Consider the following 19,222-nt stretch of genomic DNA (forward strand, 5'->3'; position numbering starts at 1 on the left):
CAGGAAAAATAAACATATATACACGACAATACACTCACCTTGTTCCCTCATCAACCAAGCGCCAACCAACCGATTGTCACCCTGAATCACACCCCAACTCACTCCGACTCGTTCATGTCAACTTTCTCTGCCCCAACGGCCGCGCTACTTCTACCGTTTTGCGTCAGTCACCTTACCGTTCCAAGCCCTTTCAAAATAAAAGCATCGAGTATCATGTCAACAAATACATGACATGAGGAGACACAAAATATTAGAAAAGTCATTTACACAACCAATCAAATTAACAGGATTTGGACGTTTAAAAAAACGCGGCAAAGCTGCAGAGCTCAGGGAACGAAATACGAAATAACCGCTCGAATATGCTAATTTCTTTTGGCTACGTAGGTTATGAACTTTCGACTAAAAAACGAAGTGCAACTTGTAAAACATGCAAGAAGAGAATATCGGATGGAGATGCCACGACGTCCAACTTTGTCCGGCATTTGAAGCTTCACAAAGATCGGTAGGTGGCGCTTTTCTTTTGCTGTAAGATAGCCGACTTTAGCTAACTTCGTGTTAGCATGTGTACTCCGGGTTAAATTGGTGATTATTTACCATAAATCCGGTCCTTCAAATGCCTCCACAAATAATGTGCACCGTGTTAGCTGAGGAAGCCGGTGGATAGTGAGCGGGGCTCCGGAACAGAAAGCAGATTCTGGACCTGAACACAGGGAACAGAGTCTCTCTGTCCCATCATGATGATGAGCCGGGTCTAGTATCATCTAAGGATGGTTGGTGTATTTGAAGACATCTACGTTGGGAAATTATATTGACAATATATTGTTTTGACAGGTCAGAGAAAAGAGGAAAAAACTGCTGTTATGGTTCTTTGTATTGTGCTGTGGAAATGTCAGCATTTTCCTCTTTTTTTATTGAATATCAAGTTTAACAGAACTGGGCAATAAAGTGGTCCAATTTAAAAATGTTCTTTATACTTTGTGTTCAGCTACACATGTTCTATCATTTGAGATAAATACATATTTTAAAACGAACAAATGGTCTATTATTTGAATTTTATGTATAATTGCAAATTATAAAAAAAATAAAAAATAAAAACGACTCGAAATGACTTGAAATTAAAGGTTCCTGACTTGAGACTTGACTCGACTTTTGCCTGTCTTTACTTGAGACTTGACTCGGACTTGAGGACAAAGACTTGAGACTTACTTGAGACTTGCAACACAGTGACTTGGTCACACCTCTGCTGTGTCTCCTTATTTGTTTTTTTTTTACTATTAAAATCTTGCTGAATGAACCCAACAAACCCCAACAAATACATTTTATACCCCTAAAAGTAAACCACTGAACAAATCTGCGATTTTTAATCATAAAATTATGTCCCACTATAGAAATGTAGAGTTTTTCACATGCCAACATAATAACCACTCCTCAAACAAACAGAATAAAACATTTCTAAGGTTCATCTTCAGCAGTGGAGATGCAGGATTTCATGTCCAGGTTTTAGTTGATCATCTGTGCCAGTCTGCAGGATTCCTCTGGATCCCTCAGGCCCACTGCAGGCGGCAAACGGTTTTTTCAACCACGCCGACTGTGCATGAGCATATGGCGGCTTGTGGCTGCCGCAGACTGAAACATATAGTATGAACCAAGATGGAGTTTTTCTAATGTGGATCTGAAAAGGACTACACTTATAAACTGGAGGACATTGATTTTTATTCTTTATATTTAAAGAGTAAAAATATTTAAAGATAAGAATACATTTTTTTATATTTATTTATTTATTTTTGTTTTTTTAATTGGATGACATTTTACCACTAGAGGGAGCTCTCAGAAAGTCATGAGTTACAAATGATCTGTAAAAACTGCTCTAACATCTGAATGGACTAATTCTGTGTTGAATAACTCTGCACAGATCAGGCACAACATTATGACCACTGACAGCGGATGTAAATAACACTCATCATCTCTTCATCATGGCTCCTGCTGCTGGTTTGGACACATTAGGCTCCAAGTGGAGGCAGAAAAATGAGCAAGCGTTAGGATTTAAGTTTTGCAAGAACTAAAAAATTATGTAAAGACATTCTGGGTTGTTTTGGTAGTACAGTATTATTAAACACTGGTCTAATGAATAATTTGTGGTAAACTGGCGGCAGGGTAACAGCTACAGTCACTGATGCAGACTGGTGCAGAAGGCTGGAAGCTATCCGACAGGAAGCTGAAGGAGGTTAACGTGACATCTGTGAGATGTGCTGGACAAACATGTCTAATCCAAGAAGCTTCCATGATCCAGAGGCTCTGCTGCATCCTGGTGCCAGATACCACAACACGTTCAGAGGCTCAGCAGGGACCAGTGAAGCAGGAGGTCATAATGTTATGACTGATGTTGATGGTTTTAGTCCTGGGAGATTCTCCTTTTCTGTAGGTGACATTTTAACAGTTTACTTCTTTATGTTGTTACAAAGATAAAGAAAATGAAAAATGCACATTAACAGTATCATGGGAGCCACTAAGGTTTCCATTTTACCTGATTAAGGTCCAATAAAGAGCTGATGCCTGGAAACGGTTCCTTAATGCAATAAATTGGCCACAACTAGAATCCTGTAGTGTGCAGAACTCAGAGCTTTTTTTTGTTTCTCCACTGTGGGACATAAAAAAAACCTTTCCAGAAATGGATGTTCATGTTTTTATTGCAGTACTTATAGCTAATTTTACTGAATGCATTCAGACCATTTGTTTATGCATTATTAAGCAAATTCCAGAAAACATCTCTAAAAGAAGAGGAACATATTTCCTTCTTGATTATTTTTGTTTTTTTAAAGTTATTACCTCCAAATAACAAATGTAAAATTATTATCAAATAACAAACTCAATTTAATTGGATTTTCCATCTAAAACAGGAACAACAGGAATCAGTTATCAGAAGACAAACAGTTTAAAACATGGAGCCGTTTTCCTCTCCTTTCCCTCAATCTGCCCCGGTGTGACATGCATCTGCTTTAAATGCCCCATGGGTGCAGATACTTACCCCCTCTGCATGAACCAGCAGATGGAGTTAAGTGAAAGATATTTGAAAGCTGTATTTAAAGCAGGTTTGAGGATTTCATTCTCTTCATCTTCACATTTCAAAGGCCTCTGGATCTGTGTTCACTCCTATCTTTGAAAAATGCTAAATTTCTCCTTTTTGAAGTGAAGATGAAACATTTAATTGTGAACAAAATCCAGATTCTCATTGCCAGGCCACTTTGATGCTTCATGGGGTGAAAGTTTCATCGATCCTCCTGGAGTAATGACTGTAAGTTCAGGCTGATGGAGACTTTATGAAAGGATTTGTGTTTGTGTCGTTCACCTCGCTCTCGTGTTTTCTGTTTCATCACACGTTCAGAAAGCTCCTCGGAGCAGAAGTGCTGATCCGTGCTCCGGCGGAGGGAGATTTAATAAAATGCTCTTTCAGCCATGATTCCCTCTAATGTTAATCTGTTATTCTCTGAAATTCCAAAGAATAATAATAATAAAAAAGGGAATCAATGTCTGCAGCGAGTGGCAGTTTACTAATACCTTTGAACCAAACAGGAAATTACTCTGAGATCAGTTACCTTCTCTCCACTGGAGCTTGAATCAACAGCCTTTTCTGATTCATGACAGATAATTGGCGAAACTAATTGCCAGGCGCTTATCTTTGTGAGAGTGAGCTTATTCTGGCGCAGAGTGTTTTGTAGTAATTTCCTTTTCCGAGTAATGAACACATAAAGCGACGCCACGCCTCCCCCTGATTGATCCCTCGGCTTGAAACTCGTTTCTAACCTCACCTTCATCCTCCCAGCACCACAGAATGTTTTTATACGATAAAACTAGAACCTGAAATTATTTTGATAGAATTTGTGTTTGAAACAATGATGTCGTCCCAATATTTTGTAGAAAAGCACCACACGTTTTAATGAATGACCGTTTCAGTGTTTTTGTAGCGATGCATTTAAACTCTAGCTGTGTTTAATATTCCTTCTTACTCGAATATTATAGCCACAACCTGCTGTCCTGTGTGTTTGTAACAGTTAGTGTAGGTGCAGCATGCCGGCCTGTAGATTACTTGTGGGACGAAAGGCCAGAAAGCAAATAATGATCACATGAATTGCATCTTTTTTCTGTGGCTCTGGTTTCCCATCAGCCTCCTGAAAATCACCTGATCACTGCTGGGACTCAGCAGCAGTAAAACTGGAGGATCTTATTTCTCATTTTGCATAAAGTAGATATTGAGCTACTTGTTTTGGTTGTAAAACATTTTTTTCCCCAATCGCTGCTGTTCCAGCTGAAATGAGTGATAATTATATGGAATCTGAAAACAGAAGACTTCCTGTCATCTTTGTTTTTATGCTTTTTAAATTTTGTTTTGTTGTCTGGGTTAAAAATATGCGTATAAATGGATCACATTTGGAGCACGACCCTGCTTTGCTTTCAGTGATGATTTCATCTGTTTTCGTTGCTCTCAGTTGATGTGCTTTTCAGTTTTTTCTGCCTGTAATGGAATGGTATTATTCTGTTTTATTACGCAGCCATTTGGGTTAACTCGTCCTGTTTTCATTAAATCAGAACCACGTCAGTTTTGACCTTCAGTGGGAAACTAAAAGCATGTGAGCAATCGTTTTCTAAGGAAACCTGAACAGATATGACTGATTAAAAGCTTTTTTTTTTATTTTAGAATGGAAACTAGTAGGTTTTTGTTGTGTTTGGGGCGATTTTAGAAGAGATCACAAAAGCATCCCATAAAAACACAGAACTTGTCTATCAGTTACACCTTAGACAAGTTTTCTGTTGCTTTTATGAATGTACAACCACATGACCTGGTTAACTGATGTGAATTGACCTGTTTGCATTTTTCCTCTCCAGAATCTGTCAAAAAATTTCACTCATTTTGATTGGCTGAGGGTGGCAGATGGAGTCCAGGGTTTCATTCATCCAAGAATAATCTTTACTTCCATTTAATGCAGCAGGATAGATGGTTTTTCATGAATCACAAAAATGTGGAATATATTTTTGCTTCAAAGCATTACTGATGTAAACACTCAGACACAATAACATAATCACTGGAACCTCTATGAAGCTCCAAACTTCCAAATCTATCCAACTTTTTTCTTTAAATTGTGTTCTAAAAGTGTATTTATTATTTATGTGACATTTTATGATTAAAGAACTAAGATGACAACAGAGGAGGTGAAATGTTTTGATGAATTATTGACTATAAACATAAAGATTCTGTTTAATCTGTTTGAATTTTGCTGTTTTGAACAACAGATTAAAACCTTTAAACTTAAAAATGTTTGATGTTTTGCAAAAATATTGTTAGTATCTGATCTTTTAAAATCTGTTAATTCAACTAATAACTGTTAACATAAGAATGTTGCATGCATAGATTTGATTGATTTTGATGAAGTTGATATTAAGCAGCTTTCCTGTTCCTGGACATCCTTTATGATTATCAAGACGTTCGATGTTTGGGTTAATGCATCTGAAACTGTGTTGACTTCACTTAAAACATGATAAAACAGTTTATTTTGTGGCACCGTCTTTGGTCGTGTTGCTTTGTTTTTATATGCGAGTCTTATTCCATCAGCAGATGTAAGGTGGGAATCATTTTATTCTTGATTAAAACAAATGAAAGAGTCAAATCTAAACGTTTATTTGTCTTTTAACTTTCCACAGATGATTAATTGACTTTAACTTCAAAGTCAATCCAAAAACTAAATCACAAAAAAATGTCTTGTAATAAGTGAAATAATCTGCCAGTAGAAGTAGAACTTTTTTATCATCAATATTTAATTATTATTGACTTAAAACAAACTCCTATATCTTTCTGAAAAGGTACTTGTAAGAGTGTTTAGTCTTATTTTAAGTGTAATAAGATATTTTCATTTAAAACTATCAATATATTTGGTAAGATTTAGTTTTTTTGCAGTGTGGATCTGGATGTGGTTTACTGGAGTCATAAAGCCTGAAAAATTAACTTTTAATAATTTCCAGAATGATAGATGTCGTCTGTTCTTTAATTTTATTTAGATTGGGCTCTGATGTGCTGCTTCATCCTGTCAGACAGGTTCTATTTAGTTTTTAGTTTTTATTTATAGGTTTTGGTCCAACAGGTTTTGCAGTAATCAGATCTGGGTGTGGTGAGTGAATTTGAGCTCAGCTTTAAAAAAAAAAAAAAAGTGGTCAATTTAGTTAAATCATAATTTAACAAATTGGTCTGGAAAATCCTCACTGGAAAACTGCTTTTAAATTCTTTTGCATCTGGTGTTAAGATGCATTTAATGGTCTAAAAGATTTAAGTGCGATAAAAATCCGATGTAAGGTGGTGAGAACTTCTTCACAGTATTGTACTTTAATTTTCCGGAGAATTAAATATCTCCCTCTACAAAGTCCAATATTTGAAGCAGCTGCAGTTTAAAGCTTAAACTGTTTCTTGTTACAATAATGAATAAATTCGTACATCAGTATTTACAGTATGCTGACTTTGCTTTTTTCCTCTTCAGGCAATTTTCATCCAAAGTGTTTTCACTTCATTGTGAATGTTTTACTATTCATTGATCTTGGCCCTTTCACACTTTCTGAACACTTTAATGCATTTAAAGGGAATGAGGTTTTATTATTGGCTATGCATTTGTTAAAAAGCTCCCATGCACCAATAACTCTGAGCTCAATCCAGGTTTGTTTTTTTTACTGGACCTTAAATAATCCCCTGATCTTATTATTCATGAGAATTTGTTGGGAAGCAGAAAAACCTTAAAGCTGCTTTATGGGAAACAGAAACGGGCGCCGCTAAGAGCCTTTTACAGCTCGGCTTTATGGCCGCCATAACCACACATGCTCTCCTGTCCCTGTGAAGTCTTTGTCACCATCTGCCTCTGCAGCAGCGCTGCGTCCTTTTAGCTGAATGAGACAAAGTGTGGATGCAGGAATGAACTGTGAAGCATCACCTCCAGACGATGAATCATATCTGCACGTCTATCTGCTCTGAGCGGGAGGCGAGACAGAGCGACTCAGGAGGTCAGAGTGAGAGATGACGCGATATCCAGCTCATGATGATAACTCTGAATATGACACAGATCCACTGCAGCGCAGCAAAATCTGACAGCAGGAACACATGGAGCATTAGAAAGGCTTTGGGGCTTCGCAAAAACATTTTCTAATAGTTCTTTTTGCAAACATATAAGTCTAATATAGATGTCATCCATCTATCAATGCATCATTTACTATCATTTCTCTTCGCTGTAGGATTTAAAAAATCAAAATCAGAAATAATTCTGAAAAAGCAAAAATGATCTGCTGGTAAATTAATAAATATTCTACTAGATCCCAACAAAACTGTTAATCAAAATGTGACAAAAGTTGATCTTTGTTAGACAAGAAATAATCTGCCAGTAGAACTGCTTTTTTAAAATCAATATTCAGGAATTATTTGTTGCTGAAAAGTTACATATCAGTTAGTTTTCTTATTTCAAGTTTATTAAGATATTTGAACTAGAAATTAGATCAAATGTACTTGGTAAGATTTTATGTTTTTGTAAAAAAGGCTTTTTGTTTGACATGTGACCTAGATTAAAGAATTGTCAGAGTAGAATGGCCCAGTCAAAGTCCAAAGAATCTGTGGCACAACTGATTATGCTTATCAGATATGATCTGATAAATATAATCAGATTATATCTAATCTATTTAAGCTTGAACTCTTTTGCCAAAAATAATGGGCAGTATGTAGTAAACTTAAACTGTAATGTAAGAGAAAATGGTTCTACAAAGCTGCAACTCAGAGGTGCTGGAGACAAAAGCAGGCCACACTTTTCAGATATTTACCCAAGCTTTCTTTAAAAGCGTCCACTACAAATTTATGCTGTACTTCATGTTTGTAGTTCTTATCAAATTTCGCGGAAAACATATTAAAGTTTGTGGCTCTAATGAGACAAAATGTTAAAGAGTTAAAGATTTATGACCAGGTTTGTTTCCAGCCGTCAGCAAAACAAAGAAAGCGGGTCTGGCTCCAGTCCCAGTGGGACAAACCGGTCCGCCTGCTCCCGCTAAAGCCGCCATGGCTCTCGGCCAACCGGGGAGAATCAGGAAGTGACGCCGCTCGTAGCGCACGGAAGACCCGGGACTGGCGCGCCAAATTTCAAAGCACTTCCTCCCGCACGAAGGCGACAGCCCGCACTGAAACCCGCACGGAAACCTCCAGGGACCGACGGAGACGCGAAAATAATCCGTAAAAGTCGAAGTTAGCGGCGGTGTGAGTGTTGAGGCGGCTGCTGGAGGAGCGGACGCGGGGATTGGAGCTGCAGGTCGCGGAGGGAGACGCTGCGCTGCTCTGTCATTGTTGTAAGTGGAGCCTCTGACTTTCATCCTAACAAGGAACTAAACGACAGCGAGCCGGAGCCTCTGCTGCTGCGGAATCCGCTCCAATCAGCCCAAACTGGGTGAAAACGGGTTGATACCACAGGATTACGGCAGGTTGTGTTGAAATACACCGATTTAAAGTTTATATTTAAATAATTACTATAGTTATTGAGTTCTGCTTTGTGTCCTGATCCCGTGATTTGGCAGCTGGAACACGATGCACACTTCTGCTTCTTAAAGCTGCAGATTCTGATCAAACTGATCAATAAACTGGACCATCAAAGTTCAGATCATTTCTGTCAGTAATTAAGCTACAAATAATATATAACACGTGTTTAGTTTTTTATTAGTAGTAATGAGTACAGCTCACAAAATGATTTTTAATGCATAAATTATTTGTTAATGTTACAATCATTTGGAAGACTGCTGTATTGACAGTCACTGACATGTTTAAGTGCAGGATCTAAATATACTCATGGAAAGTTGAGTGGAAGGAGAAATAAGAGTCAAAAGCATCAGGGATAACTGCAGCCTTGATAATGTTGTAAAGATGGTGAAGATTCCCGGGGCAGAATCCAAACTGCTGGAGGTTCAGGGTGAAGTTTCCCTTTGATAAGAACTGTAGTGATGCAGGTTTCATTTCTGCTCTAATAACTGCAGAAATTATTAAACCTCACTGAAGATCTACAGAGTATTATCAACACAAAGACAAAATACACCAGAGCCAAAACAACTGAGATAAATGTTGCTATAACACCAACCTGCCTGGCTACTTCTGTTGCTTATGCAACATTTTCTACCACATTTCCTCCTTCCACTCAACATTCCAATAATATGCTTGTAGCATTCTGGGGAAAGTCTGCTTCTGTTACTGCTCAGGCCTGTTGTTCAAGGTGTCAATGTTCATGATTTTTAAAATTTTTTGGCTCACTCTTGTGTTTATTACAGGTTAAATATTATTGGTCCTGAACAGATAAATGTATTTTAATTTGATGTTTTTCTTTGTTTTCTTTCAGATCGATCTTCAGTTTCTCAGGCTTGAACCTCCAGTGATTTTCTGTCTTTCAAAGTAGATTTCAAAGTAAAAGTCCCAGCTGCAGAGTTGGGAGCAGGTTTTGGCGTTTAATCCGTCCATCTTGGCGTTGCGTTAGCGATGCTGTGACTCACCTGCCGTTCACGTTCACGCGCCTCTTACTGTTTGAACTGGCAGCTCGGCAGTCCCCTCTCCGCAGGGGCTTTGGTCTGTGTGAGCCGGGGCTCATAAAGCAGAGCAGGAGCTCATTTTCACCGTCTTCCACTCGGCTCCAGATCCTCATTACTCATTCATTTATGCGCAGCGTGGCGGCTGCTCTGCATGCTAATGGAAGCACCTGTTGCTGAGCGCCGCTGCACCCGCCTGTGACCTTCACATTTCGATCCGCCGGCTCGGCGTTCTGCTCTGACTCTCAGCTTGGCTGCTCTCCACTTGCTCACAGGTGTGTTTGGAAATGGATCTGGGCCGGCTGTAGCTCAGGGCCGGTCACAGATCAGGGGGCGGCCTCAGCCATGCTGAACGGGGCGCAGCCGTGCTTCCAGCTGCTGCGGATCGGCCTGTCCACGGGCGACTCTGCGCGGGACCTCTACACGTTCCGGCCGGGGCTGAGCCGCTCCGTGTTCCGCCTGGGCCGGGCCGCCGAGCTGTGCGACGTGACGCTGGACTCGGCTTCGGTGTCGCGCATCCACGCAGAGCTGCACGCCGAGAAGGAGGCGAGCGGAGGCGACGAGGAGGCGCCGGCGCCGCAGGAGGAGGGCTGGAGGGTTCACATCAAAGACAGGAGCAGCCACGGTGAGAATGAAACACACCTGGAGCGTCCCAGTCAAGACCCAACATGACACAGGAAGACACACCCACTGACAGGAAATACCACATCTGCAGAGAGAGACAGGAACCTTCACAGTACAGCGGCAACTAACCTACTAATCGATTAATCTGATCAAATTAATGGCCACATTTTCCATTTAAGCCTTTTTATACATTAAATACGTTCAAGTTTTCCAATAAACAAAGAATTCCTTTTTTAAATGAGAAAATAAACATTTTATTGCCTAAAATGCAATATTTGTTGCAAGGATGAAACAGCAGCGACAAAATAACAGGAAAAGTTCAGACCTTTCTGCCTGACTACAGTATATGGCTGATTTATTATTTGTTAGCACAATGTGCTTAATATGAGATTTTCTTTTCAGAATTTGAAGCTAAAGCTGCAACTTGAGAAATTCTGTGTAGAAAGATTTACAGACAAAAAAGTTTTTCTGTCTTAAATCTACATTTTTTGTACAGTTTTGGCTTATTTACTACTCTGACTGTGTTGTTCTTTCAGCAGTCAGTCTGTGTACTCCAGTTAATGTTGGTTGTGCATCAGATTTTTGGATGTACCGGAAACAGGCAAATATAAAGGTTCCACCCAAAACGTTGAACTTTTTAATCATTAATCTTTGCATTTTCTTCTACAAAGATGATAAATTATAATTTTTTTTCAATGAATCTTCAGAAAAGTCACAATCTTTTGTACTTTTTGGCTTCACTTGACCAAAAATAAAAATATTTAAAGCTTTTCAGTTTGTCGGCGCTGGAAGCTTGGATCAGGGTTTTCAGGTCTCAAATAAATAAATAACCCTGTGTTTGACAATCATTTTTAAATTATTGAGATATTTATTGTGTAAAAAAATAATTTGTGTTTAAAAAACCCCCAGAATTTTCATTTGTTTTAAATACGACCCGTTTGAGCAACAGAGAGTGACAGGTCGGTTTATTACAAGAAAGAAAATAAATCAGACATTTTTCTGTTTGATTCAAACTGAATGCAAAGCTGCATCTGAAGAAAAACCCATCAAACATAATAAATTTGACACGAACATTTTCATACATGTAGGACCAATAATAAGATGTTTTCAGTGGAGCTGATTGCTGCCCTGAGCAGAGAAACGCCTCCTGTTGGGCTCCGTGTTCAGGTGGTTCTGCTGCTGTCTCAGGTGTTTGTGAGATGGAAAGAGAAATCTGGACGTAAAGTCTGGCCCTGGGCCTGCCGGACTGTGACTGATGGACTCTGCATCTAAACTGCGCCTTATTGTCTAATTTTTCTGGTAATTTCACAGTCCGTTTCCCCACATTTCGCCTTTTCGCCGTCAGCCTCGTGTTTTAGCATTCCCGCCACATTTCTCCTGCTGTCACGGCCGTTTGATTGGCTTGTAGCCTTCCAGCTTTTCATTTCTGCTTCCATTTCACAGCCTGTTTTACATTTCCCTCAAAGTCTCCGAGCTGTAAACACATCCAGTCAACAAACGGCTTTATTTTCCAGTCTCCGCTTGTTCCGTTATGTCCTCCTTTTGTCAGATGTTGGAATATTAAAAAGTTTTGTGGATTTCTGGCTCTGGGTGAAGTTCCCTCTGGAGCTGCAAAACTGTTGCTCACTGTTGGTTTGACTTCTAACAGTTTCCATCCTGTAAACGGTGAATATTTGATCAGATTTCAGCAGCATCAGTTAGCGGTTAGCATCTTCTGTCTGGTTTCCAGGAACCTGGGTGAACGAGGCTCTGCTGCAGCCGGGCGTCCTGTGGGAGCTGTCGGACGGCGACACGCTCACCTTCGGAGATCAGTCAGCTCCAGGAAGTCCAGAGTTCTACTTCCTCTTCCAGAAGGTCAAAGTTCGTCCCCTGGACTTTGATGCCATCACGATTCCAAAGGTAACAAACCGATGCTTTCAAGGAAGTTTGATGAGACAGAAACTTATAAGTCATGTTTTCACGTCTTTGTGCTATATGATTTTGACCTTTTGTTTTCTTTACTCCCTTCTTTTTTTAAACAAACTATGATAATCATCAGTCTCTATTTTCTCATTAATCCACAGAAACCCAGGTTCAGCAGTAACTAATGTCCAACATAAGGCCCGCGGGGCCATTTGCAGCCCATAAAATGATTTTGTGCGGTTCCTGACTGCATTTCAACATTTGTTCAAATTTTACTCGTCATCTCAGGAAGTTAAATCAGATGGCATCTTTTTTTTTTACTATTTAGGGCCTTTGACAAATTAAAAATTTTTAAATGGAGAGTCTGGGCTTTAGACTCATTTTTTCCACTGGTTGGACTGGTCTGCTGTTTGGATTGGAACTTTAAAAGTCCAAAATTTTCTACTTTTAAGACTTCTAATCTTTCCAATCTTACACACATGAATGTGATGATAATTTTAGACCTTCTAGGGTTTTTTCCATATGGTAATTTCTCAAACATGAAATAAAAAATTTACATAACTGCAGTAGTTTTGAAGATCCCACAGCAACATGCTTCCACCGCCATGCTTGACAGTCGGTTCAGAGTTCTGAGGTTTCAAAGCTTCATCTGAAGAAACTTCTCATCATTTTGGAAAACAGCTCAAACTTTGTATGTCACTCTGTTGTTTTTCAGGCAGGAACGTTTTCCTCTGACTTACAGAACCGCATCAGGACCAACTTGGACCGCAAATCAGCCGACAACCTGGACCTCTCCAAGATGTCCATCAACCGGGCCACGGTCATCCTGAACTCCATCGGCAGCCTGAGTAAGATGAAGGGCCGGGCCTGGACCTTTAAGAGGAGCCACAGCCACGAGGGGGCCGTGTCTGACCCAGGGACCCCGTCCTGCTCCTCACCGGTGGGCTTCTCCTCGCTGCTTCCCTCCGCCACGCGCCCGGCGTTTTCCTCCAGCGCCGCCGTTCCTCTGAAGCCCCTGCAGACGGCGTCCAGGAACAGGAGGAAGTCTGCTCACACCGTGCTGCTGGAGGACGACAGCTCCGACGAGCCCCGAGGGCGAGGAGGTGAACGGCAGCTCACCTTATGGTTCTTTATTTATGTTGAACAATAATACATGTATGCAAACATACACACACGAAAACACAATGTTTGACACATAAAAATCAGTTAATTGTTTGGACAGCAGGGAGAAGAAGTTTACACTTTTTCCCCCCATCTTTATACTATTAATCAATATACCGAAATATATCAAAATACATCTAACAGTATATGTTATATCGATATCTTGCATGGAAAACTATTTTATTAAACAGATGTTTTATAATATGAAGTTATATCTTCTATGTCAGATATTCCTATAACACATATAATCCTGTAACGATAATGAATTTTGCTGTATGATAAATTGTCCCAGTAATTTTTGCAATAAACAATAATATTGATGTTTTGAGACCATTTTCAAGTAATATGTTGATAATAGCATAATGATGCACATTCACTCTCTCAAAGATCAGTAAACTTTAATTTTGTATTAAATACATTTACCTAAATCATCTAAGAATGTTCTATATTTTACTGTTTATGCATATCTTTCATCTTCCATATAACTTTAGAAATATTTTTTGTACATCCCTTTGAATATATCTATATTTGGACATTGCTTCATTGTTCCTATCTTTTGTTTCTTAAAATTCGCATCTTTTCTTAAATTGTATCCTCCTCTTTTTCTTTGGTTAAAACAATTCTTGAATTTTATTTGCTCTGTTCTTTATCTGTGATATTTTGAATTTAACAACATCCAGATATTTAAATACAAATGATTTTATAAATAGTGGGTTTGGGTTTATGAGCATTAAAAAATGTAATATATTTTTAAACAGAAATTTAATTTGTGATTTTCTTGTTTTTTGGTCCAGCTGTGACAGGAGTGATGGAGGACGGACAGAGATCCAGACCAAAGAAGAGACGGAGACTCTACAAATCTGAGTCTGAAGGTTTCGGCTCCCCTCCGCCTCCCCCGCTGCAGCCCAAGCTGCACGGCGACATCCGCCGCCCGCTGGAGGTCAAGCCCTTCCCGGTGGGCGTCCGGACCATCGGCAGCTTCCACGGCGCCATGACCAACAGCCGGCTGAACCAGCAGCTGCTGCAGGCGTCCTTCACCAGCGTGGTTCCCCACAGACAGGAAGTGGACACCGCGCACCGCGTCAAAACCGTGGTGAACGGAACCATCGCCGCTTTCCGCCAGCAGAAACCGGTGGCGCAGCGAGGCAGGCGGAGGGCCAACAGCTCGCCGGTGTTCTCCCCTCTGGTGGTGGGAGGAGAGAACTACAGCCTGGCTTCGCCCACAGTGAGGATTCGCACCGACGACAGAGGAAGGATGCAGTTCAACCGATTCCACCATCAGACAGCGTAAGATGTTTGGAATGAAGTTTTACTGGCCAAAGGAGATGATAAAAAACTAAACATGTAGATTAATAATATATTTAACTAAATGAGGGCCAGTTATTTGTTAAAATAAAGTGAATAAAAATACAAATCGTAAAAATATTTAAGTAACACAAGAGGTACAAATGCATAATAAAAAATGTCAGTGCTTCAATTTTACTTTATTTCAATATAATAAAACATCTGATTCAGCATGTAGCTTCAATATTCAAATCTTCATGTTTTGTTATAACATAGAGCTGAGTGTCATCAGCACAGTGGTGTTAGTAAACCAGCCAACTGGAGCAGCCAAAGAACTGAAACGAGGAATTTAATCAGGTTTATTAAGTTTGAAGGTTTCTCCTGTAATTAGTTGCAGTTTTTTCTTCTTTTCATGATTTCTCTGTTTTTTCTTTTCCTCCCTAAAGTAAACGCCGCGGCCGGCCCAGAAAACACCCGCTCCCCCCTCGGCCCTCGCTGCCCTCTCCCTCCTCCTCCTCTTCCTCCTCCACCTCTTCTGCCTCCTCCTCCTCCGGCTCGTCCTCGTCCTCCTCCGACGAGGACGACGATGAAGATGAGGACGGCGGTGTGGCGGCGGGGCCGGTGGAGCCGTGCGCGGCGCTGCGCTGCCGGCTGCCGCAGCAGGACACGGTGCAGTGGATCCAGTGCGACGTGTGCGACGCCTGGTACCACATCGACTGTCTGCATGTGGACCGGAAGAAGCTGCTGATGGATCCCAACGCCGACTTCCACTGCGGCTGCCGCTGAGGCGACCAGCGGGGCCCACGGAGCATTTTCACCCCTAAATGTTTAATTCTTTTAGTGCTAAAAACATGAAATGAAAACTAGAGCAGCAGCTTTCTGAACCTTGGTGCCACTCAGGAGCTTCAGAGGAAAACTAATGAAATGTCTCTGCCTGGAGAGCCGGGATCAGGACGGGAACGCTCGATGAAACGTTTAAGCCCCTTCTCGCTGCATTCAGGAAGATTAATGCAATGTTTTTTAACAGAATAAACTTTCCTCAAATCTCCCCCGTTTGCTGACGCAGCCGCCCCACAGATGATCAGACTTTCCTGGGTGGGAGCGGCGGCGTGGGCGGCGGCGGCGGAGCAATTAAAACGAGTCAGCAGGCTGCTGCAGCTGCTGAGACGAGATCTCAGGACGATCATCTGATGTTTGAAAGCACTTCTGCAGGAGCAGCTGCAGGATTTAAGGAGGATTGGGTTTTTATTAAAATGCATAGCTGCAGCTGGTCAGAGAATATCTCCTAACCACTGAAATGATATGAAATATGAACTCCTGATGGGGGGAAGCAGATGCTCCGTTCTGGGCCTGATGGGCTGGTTGGGTGTTTATGTCACAGATGATTTTATGATCTTTTCAGCTCCCATCTTCATAGATTCCTCACACTACTGAAACTTCAAGCCAAAGTTGGTCGGTTTACTCTGAATGTACTCAACTTTTCACAATTTTCCTTCTGAATTTCTCTTCTGCTCAACCCATCTGGGAAAATCTAGCAGGTTTAAAAAATATATAAAAAAAATAAAATGGGAGAAAATGTTGGAAAAAAAGATCCTTTGTTAATTTTAAAGGTAGGAAAACTTAAAAAAAATCTACATGTTTGTTTGAGTGGAATGCAGGTGAAGTTATTTCTTTTCCACTCATGTTAGATTTTCTGTTTTGCGTTTTATTGTTTGTTTATTCTCAGCTTTAACCAGACAATAAGCAGCCGTCTGCAGTTCATCAAAGGTAAACTTAATGAACTTTATATAACTGGTTTGCACGAAAATCTGTTATTTAGTTGCTCAAACGTTCCAGTTTCTTAAAATGCATCAGAAAAATGACTTTTAAATCAGTTAACTCTCTGGCCTCATACAAACATAAAGGTGCTGTTCAGCTTTTTGCTCAATGTTGATCAAACTTGTTGGATTTTCTGTTGATTTTTTTGCTCATCTGTTTGGTTTTTCACAGTTTAATTCATTTTGCTTGTTGGGTTTAGATTCTGAAAGATAAAAATATTTGAAAAGCATCTCTTCAGCTGCTCAGCTTCACATAAAGGGAGCATCATCTTCACCTCGCTGAGCGTTAAACCAGCCTTTTTTCCACTTTCATGTGGCAAACCCGACTGTTGAAGATGTTTTACAAATTAGTTTTTTTTTTTTGCTCCAACACGTGTTAAAAGTCGAAGCTTGATTTGCTGGGAAGTTGAAACGGGTGCAATGTCAACCACAGGAACCACAAATGTGAAAACTGTGTAGAGCTTTGTGTTGTAAATTATTCAGAGCAGAAACGCCAGGAAGAAACCCTGCAGGTTGGCAAAACAAATTACAACTTTACCTGACTCTGAATTATACTGAAAATCCTCCTCACTCTGAATTCCCTGAACTGTTCTGGAGTATTTTTATTCAACAAACTACACAGGATTTTAGTGGTTTTCTGGGCTTTGGATGTTTTTTTTTTTGTCATATGCTTTTGGTTTTGAGGGAAATGTGAAATCTTATTGGTGTCGACAAATATTGAGATATAAAGTTTGCACATGCTGGGAAAATGTCAGGTTTCTGTGATGTAAAGAATCAAAAGAAATCATTTTACAATTACATCCACCTGTTAATGTTACGTTTAAGCTGTGTAATTCAGCTAAATAACATATAAAGCTGAGGGAATTGTTAAAAATCAAAATAATCTACAGTAGCCTATATTGCTTTATTTATTATTCTATATTAATGACTCTGCGGTTTCTCCCCACTTTGTCCTGGAAAAGTTCTCCAAATCTCTCATTGTGAGGACATCTCCTGTCTACAAACCTCTTTATGTGAGCCAGCGTAAAAGATTTCATGTCAGGTTTAGGTCTGGACTTTGACTAGGACGTTCCACTTTTAGCTCCTTTCTTGCAGACACCTGGAGGGTTTTGGGGTTGAAACTGTTATCAGTTTAATTTAATTCTGCAAAAACAGTTCAGTCTAAAGAATCCATCAGCATGATACTGCCATCACTATGTTTGAAGTTTTTGTGTTTTGTAATTTTGGTCCAAAACTTCTAGTTCAGCCTCGTTTCAGCAGATTTCGGTCCGTCCTGAATGTTTTCTTTGTATCCTGCAGTAGATCTCATATGCAGAACACAACCAGTATTTTCTAATTCCTGCTGATCCTTCAGTATATATATATATATATTGTCAACTTGTCTTTGTAAGGTTATACTGATACTTCAGATATTTTGGAACCTCTGCAGTTTTTATTTTACCTTAAGGATCCAAAAGTCAGGAAAAATTCCTCTGAAGTAAATTTTTGATTGATCAAATTTACTATTATTGGTGCTTCAACAAAGTTCTAGTTCAGGTTCCAACTTTTAGTTTTTGCATCTTCTGCCTTAGAGATTTGTTTAAAGTTGAGATGATTTAATTTGGTCTAATTCTTCTACATCACAAAAAATCTGATATTTTAACGGGTGCGTTTACTTTTCACAGATTCTGTATCTTTAAACCATTAAAAGACTTCATAACTGTTTAATGAAAGAGGAGAAACTCGTCTTTAATTGCAGCGGATCATAAATCTGCAGATCTGGGATGTTTTTCATTATCACTCCTCCTATCATCTTTGGAGACTTTGACAGTTTGTAGCCTGCAGACATTTTTCTGATTGCGTCGGTCATGTCTTTGTGTGTCCAGCGTCAGATTTTTGTCTCCTGATAAAACTTGCTCTTGTGAGGTGACCGCTCTATTAATGACCTGCGAATCAAACATTGTTTAGTAAATCATTTTGTTTTGATCCGGATCTTCACAGCGCTCTGCTTTTAATTAGCACATTAAAAACGCCGAACATCTCAGAGCAGTTTGACTTTGTTGGTTTTCTGATATTGTACAGAATCATAAATCTCCGATATGCCACGAGCGTCAGAGTTATCAGAGAAATAAAGATTATTCAGAAGATTTATCTCTGCATTATCTGTGTTTTTATCTTCTGAGGCTGAACTGTTTTCTTCTACAGAACCATCTGTGATCAAAAGCACATCTCATTTATTCTACATTCACATCCAGCTCCAGTCAAGATTGATCAGACCTTGATATCACCGTTTTTGTTTTCCTCCTCTTGTTTTTTTCTTTTCCTTTTTAAACCATTAACCGCAGCCGGAGATGTAATGTTTCTGCTGATTATTTTCTTTGAAGCAGTTACAGAGAAGCGTGATCCAACAAGCACAGAAAACGTCCTCATATTCCAGGCCCATTATCTCAACAATATTTTTTTTTTTTACTTCAGACTGGATAATATCCTGGTTCCCCATGCATGAAGTTACATTCACTCACAAAATTAGAGTTGAACACCATCACCTCGGGCACACATGCAGATAGGGAGGTTTAATAATTTACACCCATAATGTAGAGCAATGTCACATCCTGCGTTTAGATGTTCAGGGAAGAAGCTGACATTTAATATCCCTCCAGGGTTACATGGTTTTATCAGCTGAGAGTCTGACGATGGTTTATAGCCATCCCACATGGGCAAAAACGTGCCTGGAGGACAAGAAAATATATATATTTTTTAACTAAAACATAAAAACCATTACTATGTTAATAAACACATCACATTTTATTCATAAATCTTGGTGTCAATAAATCCAAGTGTGACTTTTATCTGAGTTCACCAGAGAGAGATGGACTAAGATA

General features: G+C 39.8%; 1 protein-coding gene across 2 annotated transcripts; it reads left to right on the plus strand.

The window, feature by feature from the left end:
- The first annotated feature begins 8,137 nt into the window (after positions 1-8,137).
- On the plus strand, positions 8,138-18,491 carry tcf19 (transcription factor 19). 2 transcript variants are annotated; one of them, XM_023344379.1, is made up of 6 exons: positions 8,138-8,355; positions 9,390-10,198; positions 11,927-12,096; positions 12,815-13,202; positions 14,055-14,547; positions 14,991-18,491. In XM_023344379.1, the coding sequence occupies exons 2-6, from the start codon at positions 9,919-9,921 to the stop codon at positions 15,328-15,330; spliced, it is 1,671 nt and encodes a 556-aa protein (XP_023200147.1). In that variant the 5' UTR covers positions 8,138-8,355; positions 9,390-9,918; the 3' UTR covers positions 15,331-18,491. The 2 variants fall into 2 exon arrangements, with proteins under 2 accessions (XP_023200147.1, XP_005802907.1); XM_005802850.2 differs by lacking the exon at positions 8,138-8,355 and having other exon boundaries at positions 8,710-10,198.
- Positions 18,492-19,222: the final 731 nt, after the last annotated feature.

This window comes from Xiphophorus maculatus, chromosome 13 (assembly GCF_002775205.1).
Source record: "Xiphophorus maculatus strain JP 163 A chromosome 13, X_maculatus-5.0-male, whole genome shotgun sequence".
NCBI lineage: Eukaryota > Metazoa > Chordata > Actinopteri > Cyprinodontiformes > Poeciliidae > Xiphophorus > Xiphophorus maculatus.

What these genes read in the sequence shown, in the direction of transcription:
- tcf19 (XM_023344379.1), top strand. Translation starts at nt 9,919, where the DNA reads ATGCTGAACGGGGCGCAGCCGTGCTTCCAGCTGCTGCGGATCGGCCTG. An exon ending in CAAAGACAGGAGCAGCCACG is followed by an intron (nt 10,199 to 11,926) that starts GTGAGAATGAAA and finishes TCTGGTTTCCAG; the next exon opens with GAACCTGGGTGAACGAGGCT. An exon ending in CGATTCCACCATCAGACAGC is followed by an intron (nt 14,548 to 14,990) that starts GTAAGATGTTTG and finishes TCCTCCCTAAAG; the next exon opens with TAAACGCCGCGGCCGGCCCA.